Source organism: Camelina sativa, chromosome 7 (assembly GCF_030686135.1).
Source record: "Camelina sativa cultivar CO46 ecotype springtype chromosome 7, ASM3068613v1".
NCBI classification, from domain to species: Eukaryota; Viridiplantae; Streptophyta; class Magnoliopsida; order Brassicales; family Brassicaceae; genus Camelina; species Camelina sativa.
The window spans coordinates 1,243,333-1,263,031 of record NC_141886.1 but is presented as its reverse complement, the minus strand read 5'-3'; the positions used below and the strand labels follow the sequence as shown (position 1 = coordinate 1,263,031).

The 19,699-nt window shown below is 36.6% G+C and overlaps 5 protein-coding genes across 6 annotated transcripts; 3 read left to right on the top strand and 2 right to left on the bottom strand.

The window, feature by feature from the left end:
* Positions 1 to 4,737: 4,737 nt before the first annotated feature.
* On the bottom strand, positions 4,738 to 7,478 carry LOC147940717 (uncharacterized). Its single transcript, XM_087459323.1, has 3 exons — positions 6,000 to 7,478; positions 5,500 to 5,914; positions 4,738 to 5,382 (listed from the first exon to the last, which is right to left on the bottom strand). Exons 1-3 carry the CDS (start codon positions 7,083 to 7,085, stop codon positions 4,964 to 4,966), a joined length of 1,920 nt encoding a protein of 639 aa, XP_087315449.1. The 5' UTR covers positions 7,086 to 7,478; the 3' UTR covers positions 4,738 to 4,963.
* Positions 7,479 to 7,838: 360 nt separating this feature from the next.
* LOC104699762 (U-box domain-containing protein 36-like) lies at positions 7,839 to 10,069 on the top strand. Of its 2 annotated transcripts, none has more exons than XM_010415110.3 (7): positions 7,839 to 8,320; positions 8,429 to 8,532; positions 8,613 to 8,734; positions 8,831 to 8,935; positions 9,060 to 9,291; positions 9,374 to 9,688; positions 9,782 to 10,069. In XM_010415110.3, the coding sequence occupies exons 1-7, from the start codon at positions 8,113 to 8,115 to the stop codon at positions 10,004 to 10,006; spliced, it is 1,311 nt and encodes a 436-aa protein (XP_010413412.1). In that variant the 5' UTR covers positions 7,839 to 8,112; the 3' UTR covers positions 10,007 to 10,069. The 2 variants fall into 2 exon arrangements, with proteins under 2 accessions (XP_010413412.1, XP_087315448.1); XM_087459322.1 differs by having other exon boundaries at positions 7,991 to 8,320; positions 8,613 to 8,715.
* Positions 10,070 to 10,452: 383 nt separating this feature from the next.
* On the top strand, positions 10,453 to 12,094 carry LOC104699763 (1-aminocyclopropane-1-carboxylate oxidase homolog 8-like). Its single transcript, XM_010415112.2, has 3 exons — positions 10,453 to 11,024; positions 11,224 to 11,548; positions 11,651 to 12,094. Exons 1-3 carry the CDS (start codon positions 10,459 to 10,461, stop codon positions 11,900 to 11,902), a joined length of 1,143 nt encoding a protein of 380 aa, XP_010413414.2. The 5' UTR covers positions 10,453 to 10,458; the 3' UTR covers positions 11,903 to 12,094.
* A 1,369-nt stretch (positions 12,095 to 13,463) lies between these two features.
* Positions 13,464 to 15,676, top strand: LOC104699764 (U-box domain-containing protein 36). Its single transcript, XM_087459321.1, has 7 exons — positions 13,464 to 13,803; positions 13,895 to 13,998; positions 14,088 to 14,209; positions 14,296 to 14,400; positions 14,574 to 14,802; positions 14,886 to 15,176; positions 15,273 to 15,676. The coding sequence occupies exons 1-7, from the start codon at positions 13,647 to 13,649 to the stop codon at positions 15,510 to 15,512; spliced, it is 1,248 nt and encodes a 415-aa protein (XP_087315447.1). The 5' UTR covers positions 13,464 to 13,646; the 3' UTR covers positions 15,513 to 15,676.
* Positions 15,677 to 17,103: 1,427 nt separating this feature from the next.
* On the bottom strand, positions 17,104 to 19,683 carry LOC104767989 (uncharacterized). Its single transcript, XM_087460344.1, has 3 exons — positions 18,210 to 19,683; positions 17,710 to 18,124; positions 17,104 to 17,592 (listed from the first exon to the last, which is right to left on the bottom strand). The coding sequence occupies exons 1-3, from the start codon at positions 19,293 to 19,295 to the stop codon at positions 17,174 to 17,176; spliced, it is 1,920 nt and encodes a 639-aa protein (XP_087316470.1). The 5' UTR covers positions 19,296 to 19,683; the 3' UTR covers positions 17,104 to 17,173.
* Between the last annotated feature and the right edge of the window lie 16 nt (positions 19,684 to 19,699).

Here is a 19,699-nt window from a genome sequence, read left to right as displayed (position 1 = left end):
AAAATTTTGTTTCGACGACTAAGTGAGTAATGTGTAGTTATCACTTATTCACTTCGTTACATTTTAAGAGTGTCATATTGCATTTTGTAGTTCTACAGCTACGTACAACTAAACATTTTCTCACTTCTCAGTCATGAAAAGGTTTTGCATCACAGAATTTAAAAGCACTAAACTAAAATATTCTGTATATATAATAAATACAAAATAAATGATAACTAATGCTAATAATAGTGTTATTTTTTCCCAGTCTAGTTCATGTTTATGTTCCCAATTTTAGATACAAAATGAAGAAAAAATTAAAACAAACACCCGATATGATTTTTAACCCTTAATCTTGATTTACTGCCACGAGGTTTGCCTACCCTCTAAATTGTTATAATTAAATAACACAAATTTAGATTGGACTCTAAGAAAAAAATTAAACAATAGAACAGCATTTGCCAAACTTTATTTATGATATGACTCTGACATATACTATAATTAGCATGATGAAATATACAACGATGTTCATCTTTGTTTATACCACTAGCTAATCACCTACTCATTAAATTTTGTTTTTTATTTGTTTATTTTAATGTATGCAGATATATATATATATATATATGTATATAGTTTAATTTTGTACTTATATGCACTAGTAGTTATAATGTCCATTTACGTAAATGTAATAATCAACTGAAGTTAATACATGCCGACAGTTTTATAAACGAAACACACACCCTGAAACTTGTATTATAAAATCATCATCAACAATTTTTGTATTATTGAGGATTGGGAAATGTTCGTTGAGATACTTGAATTATAAACGACGACGTTTGGTCTTTACATCTGTATCCCAACATATTAGAAAACAATGAAACTCACTACAAAGCTATGTAAGTGGATTGGATACCAATCATTTTTATTTTTCATAGGATTCTCCCCAAAACCCATAAGCTTTTCAATTTGTCTTTTTTACACACCTTTTAAATTTTGTCTTAAAGGTGCATTATATCGATATATTAAAGTTACGTTTCATTTTCATTTTATATAGAACAAAATAGGGAAAAATGCCAAAAAAAAAACTCTAACTTAATTTTATTTGGAATTTTAATACCCAATAGTTTTGCATTGAAATAAAAAAAATTTCGTGTATTTTTTTGATGTTTTTTAAATCATCATGTTATATTGATTTGTCGAATCAAACATCCGACTTAACAGACGTTAATTTGATTAACGGAATCTCTTAACTAGGTTAATTAAACCAAACACGTGAGTAATTGGGGTTAAACGAAAGACATTGTTGTCCTTAGTTATTTCCTCCAAATCGATTTGCTCAAACCCTAAAACCTAAATTCCCCAATTTTTTTCTCTTTGTCGTGTGTGTTTTTCTTTCAACAACTAATGGAGCGAATGGTGAGTCAAAGTTCTGGGTCTGATGGAAATTCAGGGAGATGGTCTGGGGTCCTATCTACAATTGTGGAAAAGCGACGACCGTTGTAAAATCATGGACAAACGATAATCCAGGAAGAAGATTCTACAGATGTGTTGTTCATGGGTCCTTTGGTTGGGCAGATGAAGAAAAGTCGTATGGTTGGCAGAAGATTAGCTTATTAGAAGCTAGAGATGAGATCAACATCAAAACACTGCCTCTCAAATTCATCCTCATCTACAGCTTCTTCCTCATCTACACATCTTGCTTCATTAACACATGCTGCTTCATTCCCAACTGCTGCTTCATCCCCAACTGCTGCTTCATCCCCATGTGGTCTTCCATTGTTAATTTCTTCGAAAAATGCAAAAAACTGAGGATCATCATGCCTTCCTTCCTCTTCTGGATCTACTCCATCATCATGCCTATCTTCCTCTACTCGATCACCATGGTCATCCTCATCAGCATCAGCTTCTACTTTGTTTTCCTCATCTACAACATCCTCATTTGAAAGAGGAAACGGTGCTGGTACAGTAACCCCGTTGTCGATGTAAATATCGACTTCACCACCAATAATGGCTTCACGACACAACTCCCTTATCCCACCATCTTTGTCGTTACCAATTGATCTTGCTGAACTTATATCCTCATGTGGAAGCTTATACCAAACTTCTTCGACTTCACCATCCACTTCATTCTCCTTGCAAAACTCGCCAAAGATTGACCATGTCATCAAATCGGGATCCATTAACATGTCTTTCGAGTCCCCTCTTATATAGTCGAATGATTGCTCCTTCATTGAAACATCCCCTCTAAAGTGTATTTTGCACTTCAAACACTCGAAAGCACTACACACGCCAATAAACATTCACGATTAGTACAAACAAATCCCTAAAAACTGAAATCGACTTCAAATCAACCCCTAATCTCCTAATATAATAATGAATTTCACCCACCCAACTAAAAATAAAAAAATCTATGAACCCTAAAATCCCCAAGAATTGAAATCGACCCCAATATTGAAATCGACCCCAAAATTGCGAAGGATCGAGAACCCCAAAATTGCGAAGGATCGACATACCTCATCTCCATAATAATCTCAGAATTCACGCCCAATACACTGAACCCAATCCGCAAAATCAAACGCCTTCACTCATCACTCGCTCCATTAGATGTTGAAAGAAGAACAAAAAGAAATAAATTGGGGAAAGTGGTTTTTAGGGTTTCTCGATATCAAATCGATTTGGGGGAAATAATTAAGGGCAACATTGTCTTTCGTTTAACCCCAATTACTCATGTGTTTGGTTTAATTAACCCAGTTAAGAGATTCCGTTAATCAAATTAACGTCTGTTAAGTCTGATGTTTGATTCGACAAATCAATATAACATGATGATTTAAAAAGCATCAAAGAAATACACTACGAATTTTTTTTTCAATGCAAAATCATTGGATATTAAAATTCCAAATAAAAACAATTTGGGGTTTTTTTTGGCATTTTTCCCTAAAATATGTCTACTTCACAAAAAAGAAAGGTGTAAATTGTATATTTTAATCTTTCTGTGCATTTTTATACTTTGGTAAATAGAAAAGCGCAACCATCCTCCCCCCCTCCAAGCTTATATAATTAATAAGTACATCAAATAAAATTTTGTGTTTGACATGAAATCAAATAAAATTATCACAAGAATTTTTGCATTGCACGAAAAGTTATCTACTCAATAAAGCTAATTATTGTGGTTTTTTTAAAAAGCTTTTGTGCATTATATTTAGTCTGAAGCTGGTCTATATTTATTTTATTGGATCGTTATATCTTAATTATAATCAATGGTCTTATAACTTATTCGAATCAAAACTATAAAGCTTTGATTAAATAAGTTTTATATTTATTAGCTTTGCAGCATAACGTTTTAAGAATTATATGCAAAAACTGCATGTATATATATTGATTGGTCTTACATCTTACATAAATTACATGAAGAGACAATCATGATGAGCAGTATATAATTGTGCATAAATTAAATTCTGAAGTCGACATATTTTGACTAAACGTTCGATAGATAAAAAAGCACTTTGGATATCATTGCAACAATGAAATGCCATCAGCATGCGATGATTCAACCGAAGTGGCAACGTAAAATTACGAAAAAGTTGAAAATGCGTGAATATTAATCTGTTGAAACTAAAACATCACTAGTGGACGGTCTCATATTATCAGCACTAATTAATTATCGATTTTTTGTATTTTGATGCTTTATTCGGTCCACGAAAATTGGCTGTTTGCGAAGAAAACACACCAATAAATTAACGCCATCTCGTTATATATATCAGATAATGTGATTGATCAATAGGTACTTAACAACTAACTCAACCCAATTTTGTATATAATTTAATTAGTTGTACATAATTATTTCGAATTGTATGCATGATATACCTCTATATTATATTCACTGTTGTACACTAAAAAAAAGCTTTAAAAAATATGCAAAAACTGTATATTGATTGAGTTAGGTTCGTGCGATGTATGTTTCCTTACTAAAAGAGGTATAAAGTACTCATTAAATGTCTACTGGCTATTGCGTTGTTGTATATATTATCATATCTACAAGTTCAAAACCATTATTAATTATGATTAAAGAAAATTTCAGATCGATTAATAATTTAGTACCCAATAAACAAGTAAATATCTGAATATATGTGTCCATAATGATTAAGAATATATGATATTTTAAACCCATAAACAAGACAAAAACTAAGAACTGGACGAAGAGAGTCATCATAGTCTCACCAACTATTATCCCATTTAAACTTTAAAGTTTAACCTAAAAAATTAAAAATCTATTTATTGGGTGAGAAACAACAAGTAGTTTATACTACAACTGGCCTATCTCATACGGCCCATTTAGTATTACGGGCCGACAGATAAACAAATACACTGGCCCATCGTAGACATTCGTGAAAAAAGTTGAGTGACTAAACAAAACGTAAGATAAAAAGTAAGGGGACGACTAACTTTAAATACCAAATATATAAGGGACTAAAAAATTAAAATTGCAAAGTTCAGGAACTAAAGCTAAAATCACAAAGTTCAGGGACCAAATTAACTAAACTTATAAGTGTATCTTTCGATGTGATATTATTATTAAAACGACTTCTTTAACTTGTAAGAGTAAATTTGTGTATAAAATTTTCTCTTGATTCGTGTCATGTACCTTGGTTGTGTAATTTAGTTAACTATGATCTACTTGATGATGTATTTGCTTGAATAATTTATGTGATTTAGATGTGTAAATTAAAAAACTGGTTTGACAGAAAAAGAGAAAAAAAAAGGGAAAACGTCCTGGTTCCCCATGAGAACTATGATATCGTACCAGATGGAGCCCGATCTTTACCCCCGTCCCAGATGGCTCTCATGAAATTCTTCTCAATCTATATACCCATATATCGGGATGTTATCGGTTTAAAGAGTGAACCGATACGAAACCGTTCATACCAAATAGAAAACCAAAAATAAAACCTGACTGATGTTAATAATCCGACCCGAGACGATACATCTATAACACATCTATAACTCCATTAAAATCGATACATCTATAACTCCATCTCCCAGGTTGTGGTGGCTCAGGTGGAACATGAACATTCTCACCTAAAGTCGAAGGCCAATGACGAGCACCCCTTTGTGGAGTAATGCCATTTGTGTAGTTAAGCCTCCACATAGCAGTTCGAAACCACTGGCAGACATAGTCATCAGCACTTAACGTCCTCTTCAGAATCACTCCATAGGCATGCTCACATGGAATACCACATATTTGATATTTTTTGCAGGTACAAGTCATATTTTGTAAACTAACTCTGTGTTTGTCTCCATCCAGTGTGACTTCAAAGCACCCATTAGTAGAAGGATGCACCTGGCATTCCGAAGCTTTGTCATGCTCTTTAGCAAGAAACCTTGCCACATATGGAGTACATAAACCTGAAACATCAAAAACCAAGAACATTGCATTAAATATGTAGAAATCATAGACAGTCTTTGAATAAAATCATAGACAATCGTAGAAAATTGCATTAAATTTTGAATAAAGTTAATTACCTTTGTGAGAATGAGAGAGAGCTGAACGCTTGGCAATCCGAACCATAGACAGTCTTCTAACTGTCTCCAACATTGCCACAAACGGTTTCTCCCTTGCTTTGTCGATGGTCTTGTTGAAAGATTCTGTGAAGTTGTTGTCAACATCTTCGCAATAACCCCCCAACTTATAGAAGGCACGACACCAGCTCTTTGGTTTCGACTTCATAACATCATCATACACACCAGTGTCATAAGCGTGTATCTGTTCCAGTCTCTCACCGAACTGTTTTGCATTATAGCTCCAAGCCATATGCCAGAGGAGTGGCTTGATTTGCTTCTTGGAAGGATGAGTCTTCTTCAAGTTCCCATAGATGTGTCTAACACACATTCTATGCTCTATTTGTGGTAACTCCAACTCCACAGCTTTTATCAACCCCTAATTGAGAACCAAAAACCAAACATATTAAAAACGAGAGCATTCACATTTATTAACCAATATAATAAATTAGTTAGATACATACCTTTTGTCGATCAGACACTAAAATGTAACCATCTCCCTCGTTTAGATCCAGGTCAGTCTTCAATCTCTTCACAAACCATAACCAATTGTCTTTGTTCTCAACTTGAACAACACACCAGGCTATTGGATAGATGCCATTGTCTGCATCTCTGCCTAATGCAGCAAGCAACTGTCCCTTGATCTTTGCCTTTAAGAAGGCGCCATCAACTCCTATTATTGGCCGGCAAGTCTGTTTCCAAGTTCTTCTAAGGGCATCGAAACAAACATAAAACCGATTGAAGACGTCTTGACCAGCATCATTCTTAATTGTATCAATCTCCACAACAGACCCTGGATTTGCTTCCAAGATCTCAGCTTGGTAATCTCGCAGTCGTGCAAACTGTTGTTCATACTCATACTCTATCCATCCCAAAGCCTTTCTCCGAGCAGCTTGACATTGTGGCCTAGTAGCGGATATCTTCCACCTTTCCATGATAATCTGTTCAATCCTCAAAGGCTTGTAATGATCCGGTTCCTCTCTAATCTTATCGAGAAAAATTCTAGCTATGACTGGGACCTTAAACATCTCACACTCGCCATTGGGGGTACAACAATGCTTATCAATGTATTTCGTAATCTTCCACAAAGATGCGTTTGGAAGAAGTGCAGCAAACACTTTCCACTCACAATTGCCCTTATCCCCAACACATCTAAACCCGAGTTTATCTTTGTCATACCTGTATTGCTTCAAATTGTAACCAGTATGTAGTGCATAGTCCAAGACACTCTCCTTGAATGCGACCCCATTGTAGAAGGATTGGTCTTTCCACAAAGTTCCATCACCACGTCCGATATCCGTAAACACCCTCTCTGGACCCGCACCACGACCACGACCCGCACCACGACCACGACCTTCTTCCTCGTCGTCACTTTCTGGGTACGTATCATGACGAATCGACTCTTCAGCATCGGTAAATTCCTGAGCAAGCATATCGACGTGAAATTCATCTCGATCCTCTCCTTCTTCATCGTACTCTCGTTCTCCAACACCATCTCTTTGCCCAATACCATCTTGTTGCCCAAAACCAGATCGGATTATTAAATCCATCGATTCAATTTGAGAAATCGATGGTGAAATTTGATTTTCTAGGGTTCGTCGCGAGAGAAAACAAAAAAGAGGTTAAAATGTGATTTTAGGGATTTCTCGGTTGAGGGTTATGTTTCTAATCGGGTCAAAATCAGGTTTTAATCGGGTCGAAATCAGGTTTATTTTGGTTTGTAAACTTCGTCACTCGGTTAATCAAATAGTAAACCAATTAAACCTATAGCAATGGTGAAATAGATGATATCTTCTATTCTCATGGAGATACAAAACGTAAATTACAGATATATGGGTATATAGATTGAAAAGAATTTCAGGAGAGCCATCTGGGACGGGGGTAAAGATCGGGCTCCATCTGGTACGATATCATAGTTCTCATGGGAAACCAGGACGTTTTCCCAAAAAAAAACTGAAACTATCATTTTCACATGAAACTAAAATAATATTTCTTTTGATTAACTAAAATTGTGGACGTTGGCTTTGTTTGCTTTATGAACTTGTTTGTACTAAACTCTTAAAAGCTTCAAATTAACTAGCATTAACAAAAATATAAATTAATTTTTACGCGGGAGAGAAGACGAGGTCGTTATGAAGCGGATGACAGTTAAGGGCATAGCCGTAGTAATAATACGCAGCCGTTGACGGCATCAAACCTAAGTTATCATCTGAAGTTTCGATCTCAGTTTCGTAATGTTGACATTTCTATTGACAAAGACAGAGACCATCAATTACTTTGAGATTCTTTGGTCGGCTCTCATTGAAAGTCATAGGCTTATCCCTTGTTCTAAATTTATCTGATTAAGCTTCTGCGATAAGGCGGCTTTCATTAAACACGGTTTCGTGATTAGATATGTGTCTCTGATAAGCCTTTCCTCTCTATATATAGACTATAGCTCGGCTCATCAAATACTCTGTTAGATCAAATCTTTATCGCTTGTTTCTGCAAAAAAAAAAAAAAAAATACTCTGTTCTTTTTTTTATATGGACCGGAGTCACCGTAACAATAAAGATTCCGATCCAATAAATAGTGAAAATGGTTGGCGATTTAAGATATCACGGCAGAGATATCGTTGAATCAATGGAAACTAGCAAAAGAGAGACGCTGATGGATGAGAAGATCTATGTAGCAGTGTCAGGCAAAAATCTAGAGGGCAAGTCTAGTCTTGTTTGGGCTATAGAGAACAGTGGAGGCAAAGAGTTTTGCATCGTCCATGTTCATAAACCTATCCAGAACTCAGTTTGTAAGTAAACTAAATCTCCTTAGCATTCTTTTTTTTCTTTTTTAATGCAGAGATTAATTAAGGATATTTTGGTTAACTTTGGACTATCTTGTTTTATTCAATTTAAAGCGGGGGCAATGTTGGACGACAAAAAATTGCGGGTTTATAGAAAAGACAAGAAGAAAGCTCACAAGAAGTTGGACACGTTCTTTCATATATGCAGGCAATTGCAGGTATGGTTACTTCTTATCCAAGTGTTTTGATGGTAGAAGATAGATTTGGTTCTAAATTTCAAGTTAAATCGTGTGAATAGGTCAGCGCAGAGATAGTATATATTGAAATGGATTCGGTAGAGGAAGGTATCCTCCAATTGATATCTCAGCGTGGAGTTAGGAAACTCGTCATGGGAGCAGCAGGTGATAGACACTATTCAATGTAGGTTGTTATTTGGTGTATTAGACTAAGACTTCTTTTGTTATCGAAAGAGACTAAAAACAGATCAGTGAATGAATTAAAACGTTGATTATGCAGGAAAATGAGAGACTTACAGTCCAAGAAAGCTATTTACATTAACAGAGAAGCGCCTGCTACTTGTCAGATATGGTTTACGTGCAACGGATACCTAATTAGTTCAAGGTTTGGCTAATTAATTAAGTCATTTCTTCATATTTTGTTGTGTTAGCTGAACATACTATAGATATTCACTGTTGAGGATTGGTCTTTGACGTTTACTTGTCTCACAAGTCATACTACAATGCAGGGAAGCTAGAAGAACAGAGAACTTGTATCTAGAATGTGCATCGTCGACAAATTCTTTGATACAATCCGAGGTTACTAGAGGAAGTGAAAGTGTTCCAAGGTCGAGTATAGTTAGAGATGATGATCTGATCAAAGTAGCTGTCACAGAAGCTGAGACTTCCAAAAGGAAAGCACGCTTTGAGGCTTCTAAGCGTGATGAAGCTGAAAAATCAGCAATTGACGCACTCAAAAAGGTAGTATGAAATTTCCACTTAACAAGTTTTTTTTTTGCATAGACGTATCAAACTTTTATAACTCTGTCTACGAAAATTGTAGGCTAAACAATGGGAAACTGCGTATTTCGAGGAGATGAAGCGTAGGAAAGAAACAGAGAAGGTGCTGAGGAAAGCAAAAGAAGAAATAGAAAAGATGAGATCAGAATCCGAGATCCAAATAGCCGAATCTAATATGGTGATAAGAAAGCTTCAAGACAAGTATAGCTTATCAGTGGAAGCGTTGAGAATACTTAGAAAAGAACAAGAAGAGTTGAAGATAGAGCTCAGAGAAGTAACAAAGCTACGCGAGGAAGAGAAGGTGTCTCCCTCTAACCACCGTGAACCGCCTCAGTACTTTATCTGTCCCATTACACAGGTAAAGAAACGTTACAAAAGATCAATGAAAACTACTAAATGATCAAAATGCTGTAATTATAAGAAAGAAACTGTTACTGTTATTTTGTTGCAGGATATAATGGAGGATCCACATGTAGCAGCCGATGGTTTTACGTATGAAGGAGAAGCAATAAGCGGTTGGTTCGAGAGAGGACACGAGACTTCTCCAATGATAAACAAAAGGCTTTCTCACACGAGCTTGGTTCCAAATCTTGCTCTTCGATCCGCAATTCAAGAATGGCTACAAGTTCCAGAATCACTGAACAGACCCTCTTCTTGTAAAGATATAAGTGATTAAATTATTCGTCTTAATGGCCTAATCAGACTGACAAATTAATCATAAATCATAACACTTTCAAAATTTTTGTCAATTCAAGATTCTCTGATTTTATTATTATATATACCTATGCACATTGCGTACAACATAATTAATAGTTGTGACTCTATATTATTACTATATAGTATTGTTGATATATGCTCACTCTTTTGTGGGGTGGTTACCGGTTACGCATGTATATACTAAATATAGATATGATTCACCTTAGATTTTAATATTATGATGAACTATAAGAAGTATTCTACAAAATGACTGAAGTATATTATTATAACGGAGACTGAATTAATTAGTCTTCCATCGTGACGTTTAATATGACGGAGATAACGTCATGAGTGACTCACTATATATTATATTGTATTTGTTAATCATTGTTTGATGCCTTGAAGGCCTGAAGTCATTATTATAAAACTAGTATGATCATAGGGAGAAAAAAAAAAGCAATGGATTCATCAACAACATCCAACATTGCAACTGATCGTTTAACTCAACTAAAATCTTTCGAGGAGACGATGAGAGGCGTGAAAGGCCTTGTTGATTCTGGAATCTCAGAGGTTCCAGCTATGTTCCGTGCACCTCCGGTTATTTTAGCAAGCCCAAAACCACCACTTGCAGCTTCACAGCTCATGATCCCAACCATCGATCTGAGAGGAGGAGTGTACTACAAGAATCAAGATTCAGTCACGCGGAGAAGCGTGGTGGAGAAGATAGGAGATGCAGCGGAGAACTGGGGCTTCTTCCAGGTGGTAAACCACGGGATCCCGCTCGACGTACTGGAGAAGGTGAAAGAAGGGGTTCGGGGGTTTCACGAGCAGGATGCTGAATTAAAGAAACGGTTCTACTCTCGCGACCACACTAGAAAAATGGTATACTACAGTAATTTTGATCTCTACACAGCTCAGGCGGCGAGTTGGAGAGATACCATGTGTGCCTATATGGCCCCGGATCTTCCCACATTAGAGGACTTGCCTCCAATTTGTGGGTAAGGTTTCCATACCAACTGGATGAACTGATCTACAATTTTTTTTTTTTTTTTGTTTTTAGAAAGTTTAGAAAGACTTCCTAATTATTTTGAGGTATCTAATGAAGATGAAGGAAACCCATTTGGATGTAAATGTTTTAAAAAAAAACATGAGCCAGTAAAACCTCTTAAATTTGAATCAAAAGTTTTGTTGTGGCAGGGAGATTATGATGGAGTACACAAAGGAAATAATGAATTTAGGTGAGTTGCTCTTTGAGCTTCTATCAGAGGCTCTAGGGTTGAACCGTAATCACCTCAAGGACATGGATTGCAACAAGTCATTGGTCTTGTTTGGCCAGTATTACCCACCTTGCCCTCAGCCTGACCTTACTCTAGGCTTAAGCAAGCACACCGATTTTTCTTTTCTCTCCATTGTTCTTCAGGGAAATATCGGAGGGCTTCAAGTTCTCCATAACCACCAATATTGGGTTGATATCCCTCCCATCCCTGGAGCTCTTGTCGTCAACGTTGGAGATCTTCTCCAGGTTATATTACTAGTAAACTTTTAGCTTTGTTTCTATTGATATATAGTTTCATCAATGATTTAGACGGAAATGTGACTAACTTTTTTTTTTTTAATTGTTCAGCTTATAAGCAATGACAAATTCACAAGCGTGGAGCACAGGGTGATAGCAAACCGAGCAGCTGAACCGCGGATTTCAGTGCCCTGTTTCTTCAGCACTGTCATGAAGGCAAATCCTCGAGTATATGGACCCATCAAAGAACTAACGTCAGAACAAAACCCTCCCAAGTATAGGGACACCACTATCGCCGAGTTCTCGAGCATGTACGGGTCTAAAGAGCTTAATACCTCTGCGTTACACCATTTCAAGATCTGAGCACATTGACCAATTAAATAAAATATCTTTGTAACAATAATGTTTGTTTTGCGTCTCTCCATGTCAAGACCTGAGTCATTGGTCAAATATCTCTTTTGTAAAATAATGTGTGCAAGTATGTGTTCCAGTCCCATGTGACATGGACCAAATAAAAAGTCTTCGGAAGAAACACACCGTCGGCTCATTGGCTTATTCTCTTTTTTTTTGATAAACCCTATCGGCTGTTCAGTCAGTTTCGGTAGAAACACATCGAAGTGGACTTTTCCGAAGGGCCACCACAATATTTATTCCGAGTTTGGAATGTTTTTCGACTACCTAATGTGAGGAGGTAGTCAGGCCGCCTACATTTCTGACTAACAGGCAAACCAATTAGGTCTTTGACCCAATTGACGGACTTCCCACACAACTATGATTTTTGTTTCCAGGGTGGATCAAACCTAAGTTAGTTTCTTTTAACATTTCCCCAATTCTCCCTTACCACTGGACCACAGTTGTGCGGGCAAATTGGTTTATTCTCATCCAATAAGTTAACATCACAAAGTTAGGAGACTGAATTTAAAAAACTCAAAAGTTAAGAGGGCTATACTATAAATCCCAAAAGATATAGGATTAAACTAAAATTACAAAGGTCAGGAGCTATAGCTATAAAAATCACAATCTTAAGGGACCATAAACTAAAAAGAATAAACTCTTAGGGATAAAAAACTAAAATTCGAAAGATAAAAAAATCCAGTGAGAGAGAAGAGCCGGCGAGATCAGACCACGTCGGGTGTTTCTGCATCACACTCTTTATTTAATGGCGGTTCTCGCTCGAATAAGAAATCCGTAACGGGTTAATTTTTGACTATCTTGTTTTCTTCATTTCAAGCGGGAGCGATGTTCCATGGCCAGAAATTGCGGCTTCATAAAAAAGAGAAAGAGGAAAGCACATAAGAATTTGTAAATTTTTTGTCAATTCAAAATTCTCTGATTTTATTATTATATATGCACAGAGGGTACAACCCAATATGCTTCGTAGTCAGTAGTTATTTACTCTATATTACTAAAGTATTGTTGGTATGGTCACTCTTCTGTGGGGTGGTTACGCATGTACTAAGATCACCTTAGATTTTAGTATTATGATGAATTTTGAACTATAAGTGTTTGTTCCCTAAGAGTTTGTTCTTTTTATGACGAGGAGGTACGTACGTAAAATTAATAATTGTCCTTCGATTATTTTAAACTAATCGTAAAAATTTTGCTTTCCTCTTGAGCTTTTGTATGTTTGCTCTTGATTAGGTAAAGTCTAATTTATTATTACGCGACTAAGTAGAGAGTAGACCAGGTCGTTCGAGAGAAAGCGGTTGACCTTGATCTTGATGAGGGGCAAAAATATAAAAGCACATGAAGAAATATATATGAGCTTAGGTAAGCAAGCTTACGCACAGGCTTTGACGACATCAGTTTCTAGAAAATGCCTACCTCAGATTTTCTTTTGACTTCTGTACCAAGTTTCCGTATTCATCAGTATCGCTTTCAGATTCTTGTGACCGCTTCTTTGGAATGTGTTATCCATACAGTCATGATTCAGCTTCCTTGTGATAAGATTCTCTAGTCTCTAATTCTATATATTCTCTGGGAGTTGAATAGCTTGTTGTCTCATCAACTACCTTGTTAAATCAAATCTCTATCACTTTGTTCTGCAAAAAATATTCCGTTTTCTCTTTGTTTCTTTTGTATGGACTAGAGTCACACTAAAGATTTTATGGCAACTGGCATGAGGGAGACGCTGGTGGATGAGAAGATCTATGTCGCAGTGAGAGAGAGAGAACTAAAGAGCAAGACTGCACTCGTTTGGGCGATACAGAACAGTGGATGCAAAGAGTTTTGTATTGTCCATGTTCATCAACCGATCTCAGTCCGTAAGTATTTTATAAATCCTTTTCCAATCTTTTTGTGTTGTGCTGAATTTCATTAGTTGATTTTGGACTATCTTGAATTATTCATTCCAAGCGGGAGCCATGTCCCACTACCAGAAATTGAGGCTTCATCAAAAAAAGAAAGAGAAAGCACATAAGAATTTGGACAAGTACCTTCATATATGCAAGCAAATGCAGGTATGATTACTTATTATAGATATCCATTTGTTTTGGTTGTACAAGAGCAAGAGTGTTTGTATCTAAGTTTCCAGCCAATTGTGAATCAGGTCACTGCAGAGATAATATATATTGAAAAGGATTCGGTAGAGGAAGGTATCCTCCAATTGATATCACAGCGCGGAGTTAGGAAACTCGTCATGGGAGCAGCAGCTGATAAACACTATTCAATGTGGGTGGTTGATAAGTGTAGACTTAAGAATTTTTGGTTATCTAATATACGGATGAACCACTGAAGTGAAACTCAAAATTTTGCAGGAATATGAGAGACTTACAGTCCAAGAAAGCTATATACATTCACAGAGAAGCGCCTGCTACTTGTCAGATATGGTTTACCTGCAATGGATATCTAATAGATTCAAGGTCTGTCCAATTTTATGTCTATTTCTTAATCTTATTTTGTGTCAACTGCAAATTGACATTAGTCACTGTTTAGGAATGGTCTTTGGGTTCTGCTTGTGAGACAAGATCTTTGTCTCACAAGTCACACTACACACAAGTGTTTTTTTTTTTCTTTTGGTATTTAATTAATGCAGGGAAGCTAGAAGAAGAGATAACTTGTATCTAGAAGGTGCATCTTCAAGTTCTTTGAGCCAATCTGAGATAACTACTAGAGGAACTGAAAGTGTTCCAAGCTCAAGTATAATTAAAGATGATAATCAGATTCGGATCCAAGTAGCTGTCGAGGAAGCTGAAAATTCGGAAAGGGAAGCACACTTCGAGGCATACAAGCGTGAAGAAGCTGCAGTTGATGCAATCAAAAGGGTAATACAAGTTCCTCCTAACATGTTTTATTGCTTGGAAAGTATCAATTTTTTTAACTCTTGTCTATAACCAATAAATGTAAGGCTAAACAATCGGAAAATGAGTATTTTGAGGAGATGAAGCATAGGAGAGAAACAGAGAAGGCACTGAGTAACGCGAAAGAAGAACTTGGAAAGATGAGATCAGAATCCGAAATCCGAATAGCCGAATCTAATATGGTGACAAGAAAGCTTCAAGGCAGTTATATCTTATCCATGAAAGCATTGAAAAGGCTTAGGAAAGAACAAGAAAAGTTGAAGATAGAGCTTAGAGAAGTATCAATGCTGAAGAGTAAGCGTGAACCGCCTCAGTACTTCATCTGTCCCATTACACAGGTAAGAAACGTTGTAAGATCAATGAAAACTACAAAAAATGATCAAAATATTAACAATTTGAAGAGAGAAACTGTTATTTTGTTGTGACACTTGCAGGATATAATGGAGGATCCACATGTAGCAGCAGATGGTTTTACATATGAAAGAGAAGCCATAAACGGGTGGTTCGAGAGAGGACACGAGACTTCTCCGATGATAAACAAAAGGCTTCCTCATACGAGCCTGATTCCAAATCTTGCTCTTCGATCCGCAATACAAGAATGGCTTCAAGCTCCTGAATCATTGAACAGATCCTCTGCTTGTAGAGATACAAATCAAAAAGGATATTTCTTTTAAGTCCTTCGAACCTTGATGTAGTTCTCTTGTGGTCTTTTTTTGATATGGTATATTGTAAGTCTTTTACTTACTAGTCGGTGTTGGTTGGTATGAGTCGCACTCGTTTGTGGGAGACGGCTTTGGATATTAGTAGACAATAAGTTTTGATCACCTTTGATTTAAAATGTATGACTAATTCGTTAAGATTAGTTATTATACTTTCAAACCAAGATAGAAATGGGTAGTTCTGGCCGTTCGGGTATTCGGTTCGGTTTCGGATATATCCATTCGGTTCCGGTTAGTTTGGATATAGAAGTTTAATATCCATTCGGTTAATTTACTATTTCGGTTCGGGTTCGGTTCGGTTTCGGTTATTTTTGGTTCGGTTCAGGAAATCCGAAATAACGTAATATAATTTTTTAAAATATTATTTAAATAAAATTTGATTATATTTTAAAAAATATATCTAAAAACTTCCTGATATTTGATTTATTTCAAATATTTTGGTATTTTTGTCTAAATATATATGGTTTTTTAGTTTACTTTTTATTACCTTATATAAATTAACACGTAATACAAAGCTAAAACTTCAACGTGGTGCAATGGCCATGTTGCACACTCCCGTTTGTAGAAGTCTCAGGTTCGATTCTTGGCTAAAATATAATTTTACGTGTTCGGTTTGATTCAGATAACCAAATGGATATTGGTTCGGTTCGGTTAATAACCGATATCCATGGATAATTAAAACACTATCCAATCGGTTATTGTCTACTATCCGTACCCGAACCGGAACCAAAATTTCGGTTCGGTCCATTCGGTTCGGTTTATTTGCCGAGGACTAGAAATGGGGAAGACATTATTAGCGTTAACTGAAAAAAAAAGATTATAACGCGACACTATGACTTTTGGGAAACAGACACGGCAGAGCTCTCACGCGCCTTTTTAGTCCAAAATTTCCTTTTAAATCAGGAAACAGAGAAAACAGGTTGACACGCACTAGTACTGCGCGTGTGATTAAATATGAAGTCGTCGAGCGCGTTTTTATTGCTGCTCCATTTGAATTACTCCTTCAATTCTCGAAACAGACTATTTTTAAGGTTAATTATTCCAAATGTATATCCTGATTAAAATAGTCCTTAATTATTTTAGTTATTTTAATTGCTTCTAAAACTACTTCACATTTCTTAACTTATACAATTCGAAATCCTCTTCTTTTTTTCTTTTTTTTTTTTTAAATTATGGTTTCACGTTTTACAGTTTAATTATGTTTTTCCATTTTGTATTTGGTATATATAATTCAAGACCATATTATTTTATTACATAATTTTTTTTTGTAATCAATCCCCTTATGATTGACGATTATAATACTTTTTTAAAAATGTATAATCTGGTGAAATGTTGCCTAATTTATTTCATACCTCAGTTGTTTATTTATATTTTAATTATATAATAATTATGGGAAAACGTCCTGGTTCCCCATGAGAACTATGATATCGTACCAGATGGAGCCCGATTTTTACCCCCGTCCCAGATGGCTCTCATGAAATTCTTCTCAATCTATATACCCATATATCGGGATGTTATCGGTTTAAAGAGTGAACCGATACGAAACCGTTCATACCAAATAGAAAACCAAAAATAAAACCTGACTGATGTTAATAATCCGACCCGAGACGATACATCTATAACACATCTATAACTCCATTAAAATCGATACATCTATAACTCCATCTCCCAGGTTGTGGTGGCTCAGGTGGAACATGAACATTCTCACCTAAAGTCGAAGGCCAATGACGAGCACCCCTTTGTGGAGTAATGCCATTTGTGTAGTTAAGCCTCCACATAGCAGTTCGAAACCACTGGCAGACATAGTCATCAGCACTTAACGTCCTCTTCAGAATCACTCCATAGGCATGCTCACATGGAATACCACATATTTGATATTTTTTGCAGGTACAAGTCATATTTTGTAAACTAACTCTGTGTTTGTCTCCATCCAGTGTGACTTCAAAGCACCCATTAGTAGAAGGATGCACCTGGCATTCCGAAGCTTTGTCATGCTCTTTAGCAAGAAACCTTGCCACATATGGAGTACATAAACCTGAAACATCAAAAACCAAGAACATTGCATTAAATATGTAGAAATCATAGACAGTCTTTGAATAAAATCATAGACAATCGTAGAAAATTGCATTAAATTTTGAATAAAGTTAATTACCTTTGTGAGAATGAGAGAGAGCTGAACGCTTGGCAATCCGAACCATAGACAGTCTTCTAACTGTCTCCAACATTGCCACAAACGGTTTCTCCCTTGCTTTGTCGATGGTCTTGTTGAAAGATTCTGTGAAGTTGTTGTCAACATCTTCGCAATAACCCCCCAACTTATAGAAGGCACGACACCAGCTCTTTGGTTTCGACTTCATAACATCATCATACACACCAGTGTCATAAGCGTGTATCTGTTCCAGTCTCTCACCGAACTGTTTTGCATTATAGCTCCAAGCCATATGCCAGAGGAGTGGCTTGATTTGCTTCTTGGAAGGATGAGTCTTCTTCAAGTTCCCATAGATGTGTCTAACACACATTCTATGCTCTATTTGTGGTAACTCCAACTCCACAGCTTTTATCAACCCCTAATTGAGAACCAAAAACCAAACATATTAAAAACGAGAGCATTCACATTTATTAACCAATATAATAAATTAGTTAGATACATACCTTTTGTCGATCAGACACTAAAATGTAACCATCTCCCTCGTTTAGATCCAGGTCAGTCTTCAATCTCTTCACAAACCATAACCAATTGTCTTTGTTCTCAACTTGAACAACACACCAGGCTATTGGATAGATGCCATTGTCTGCATCTCTGCCTAATGCAGCAAGCAACTGTCCCTTGATCTTTGCCTTTAAGAAGGCGCCATCAACTCCTATTATTGGCCGGCAAGTCTGTTTCCAAGTTCTTCTAAGGGCATCGAAACAAACATAAAACCGATTGAAGACGTCTTGACCAGCATCATTCTTAATTGTATCAATCTCCACAACAGACCCTGGATTTGCTTCCAAGATCTCAGCTTGGTAATCTCGCAGTCGTGCAAACTGTTGTTCATACTCATACTCTATCCATCCCAAAGCCTTTCTCCGAGCAGCTTGACATTGTGGCCTAGTAGCGGATATCTTCCACCTTTCCATGATAATCTGTTCAATCCTCAAAGGCTTGTAATGATCCGGTTCCTCTCTAATCTTATCGAGAAAAATTCTAGCTATGACTGGGACCTTAAACATCTCACACTCGCCATTGGGGGTACAACAATGCTTATCAATGTATTTCGTAATCTTCCACAAAGATGCGTTTGGAAGAAGTGCAGCAAACACTTTCCACTCACAATTGCCCTTATCCCCAACACATCTAAACCCGAGTTTATCTTTGTCATACCTGTATTGCTTCAAATTGTAACCAGTATGTAGTGCATAGTCCAAGACACTCTCCTTGAATGCGACCCCATTGTAGAAGGATTGGTCTTTCCACAAAGTTCCATCACCACGTCCGATATCCGTAAACACCCTCTCTGGACCCGCACCACGACCACGACCCGCACCACGACCACGACCTTCTTCCTCGTCGTCACTTTCTGGGTACGTATCATGACGAATCGACTCTTCAGCATCGGTAAATTCCTGAGCAAGCATATCGACGTGAAATTCATCTCGATCCTCTCCTTCTTCATCGTACTCTCGTTCTCCAACACCATCTCTTTGCCCAATACCATCTTGTTGCCCAAAACCAGATCGGATTATTAAATCCATCGATTCAATTTGAGAAATCGATGGTGAAATTTGATTTTCTAGGGTTCGTCGCGAGAGAAAACAAAAAAGAGGTTAAAATGTGATTTTAGGGATTTCTCGGTTGAGGGTTATGTTTCTAATCGGGTCAAAATCAGGTTTTAATCGGGTCGAAATCAGGTTTATTTTGGTTTGTAAACTTCGTCACTCGGTTAATCAAATAGTAAACCAATTAAACCTATAGCAATGGTGAAATAGATGATATCTTCTATTCTCATGGAGATACAAAACGTAAATTACAGATATATGGGTATATAGATTGAAAAGAATTTCAGGAGAGCCATCTGGGACGGGGGTAAAGATCGGGCTCCATCTGGTACGATATCATAGTTCTCATGGGAAACCAGGACGTTTTCCCAATAATTATC

Bases quoted from the DNA above. Each gene is read 5' to 3' on its own strand.
- LOC147940717 (XM_087459323.1), bottom strand. From the start codon at position 7,085: ATGGATTTAATAATCCGATCTGGTTTTGGGCAACAAGATGGTATTGGG. The intron at 5,915-5,999 runs GTATGTATCTAA...GTTCTCAATTAG, and splicing joins TAGTGTCTGATCGACAAAAG to GGGTTGATAAAAGCTGTGGA. The intron at 5,383-5,499 runs GTAATTAACTTT...TTGATGTTTCAG, and splicing joins TCTCTCTCATTCTCACAAAG to GTTTATGTACTCCATATGTG.
- LOC104699762 (XM_010415110.3), top strand. From the start codon at position 8,113: ATGGTTGGCGATTTAAGATATCACGGCAGAGATATCGTTGAATCAATG. The intron at 8,533-8,612 runs GTATGGTTACTT...TCGTGTGAATAG, and splicing joins ATATATGCAGGCAATTGCAG to GTCAGCGCAGAGATAGTATA. The intron at 9,292-9,373 runs GTAGTATGAAAT...CGAAAATTGTAG, and splicing joins CAATTGACGCACTCAAAAAG to GCTAAACAATGGGAAACTGC.
- LOC104699763 (XM_010415112.2), top strand. From the start codon at position 10,459: ATGATCATAGGGAGAAAAAAAAAAGCAATGGATTCATCAACAACATCC. The intron at 11,025-11,223 runs GTAAGGTTTCCA...TTGTTGTGGCAG, and splicing joins GACTTGCCTCCAATTTGTGG to GGAGATTATGATGGAGTACA. The intron at 11,549-11,650 runs GTTATATTACTA...TTAATTGTTCAG, and splicing joins ACGTTGGAGATCTTCTCCAG to CTTATAAGCAATGACAAATT.
- LOC104699764 (XM_087459321.1), top strand. From the start codon at position 13,647: ATGGCAACTGGCATGAGGGAGACGCTGGTGGATGAGAAGATCTATGTC. The intron at 13,999-14,087 runs GTATGATTACTT...ATTGTGAATCAG, and splicing joins ATATATGCAAGCAAATGCAG to GTCACTGCAGAGATAATATA. The intron at 15,177-15,272 runs GTAAGAAACGTT...TGACACTTGCAG, and splicing joins TCATCTGTCCCATTACACAG to GATATAATGGAGGATCCACA.
- LOC104767989 (XM_087460344.1), bottom strand. From the start codon at position 19,295: ATGGATTTAATAATCCGATCTGGTTTTGGGCAACAAGATGGTATTGGG. The intron at 18,125-18,209 runs GTATGTATCTAA...GTTCTCAATTAG, and splicing joins TAGTGTCTGATCGACAAAAG to GGGTTGATAAAAGCTGTGGA. The intron at 17,593-17,709 runs GTAATTAACTTT...TTGATGTTTCAG, and splicing joins TCTCTCTCATTCTCACAAAG to GTTTATGTACTCCATATGTG.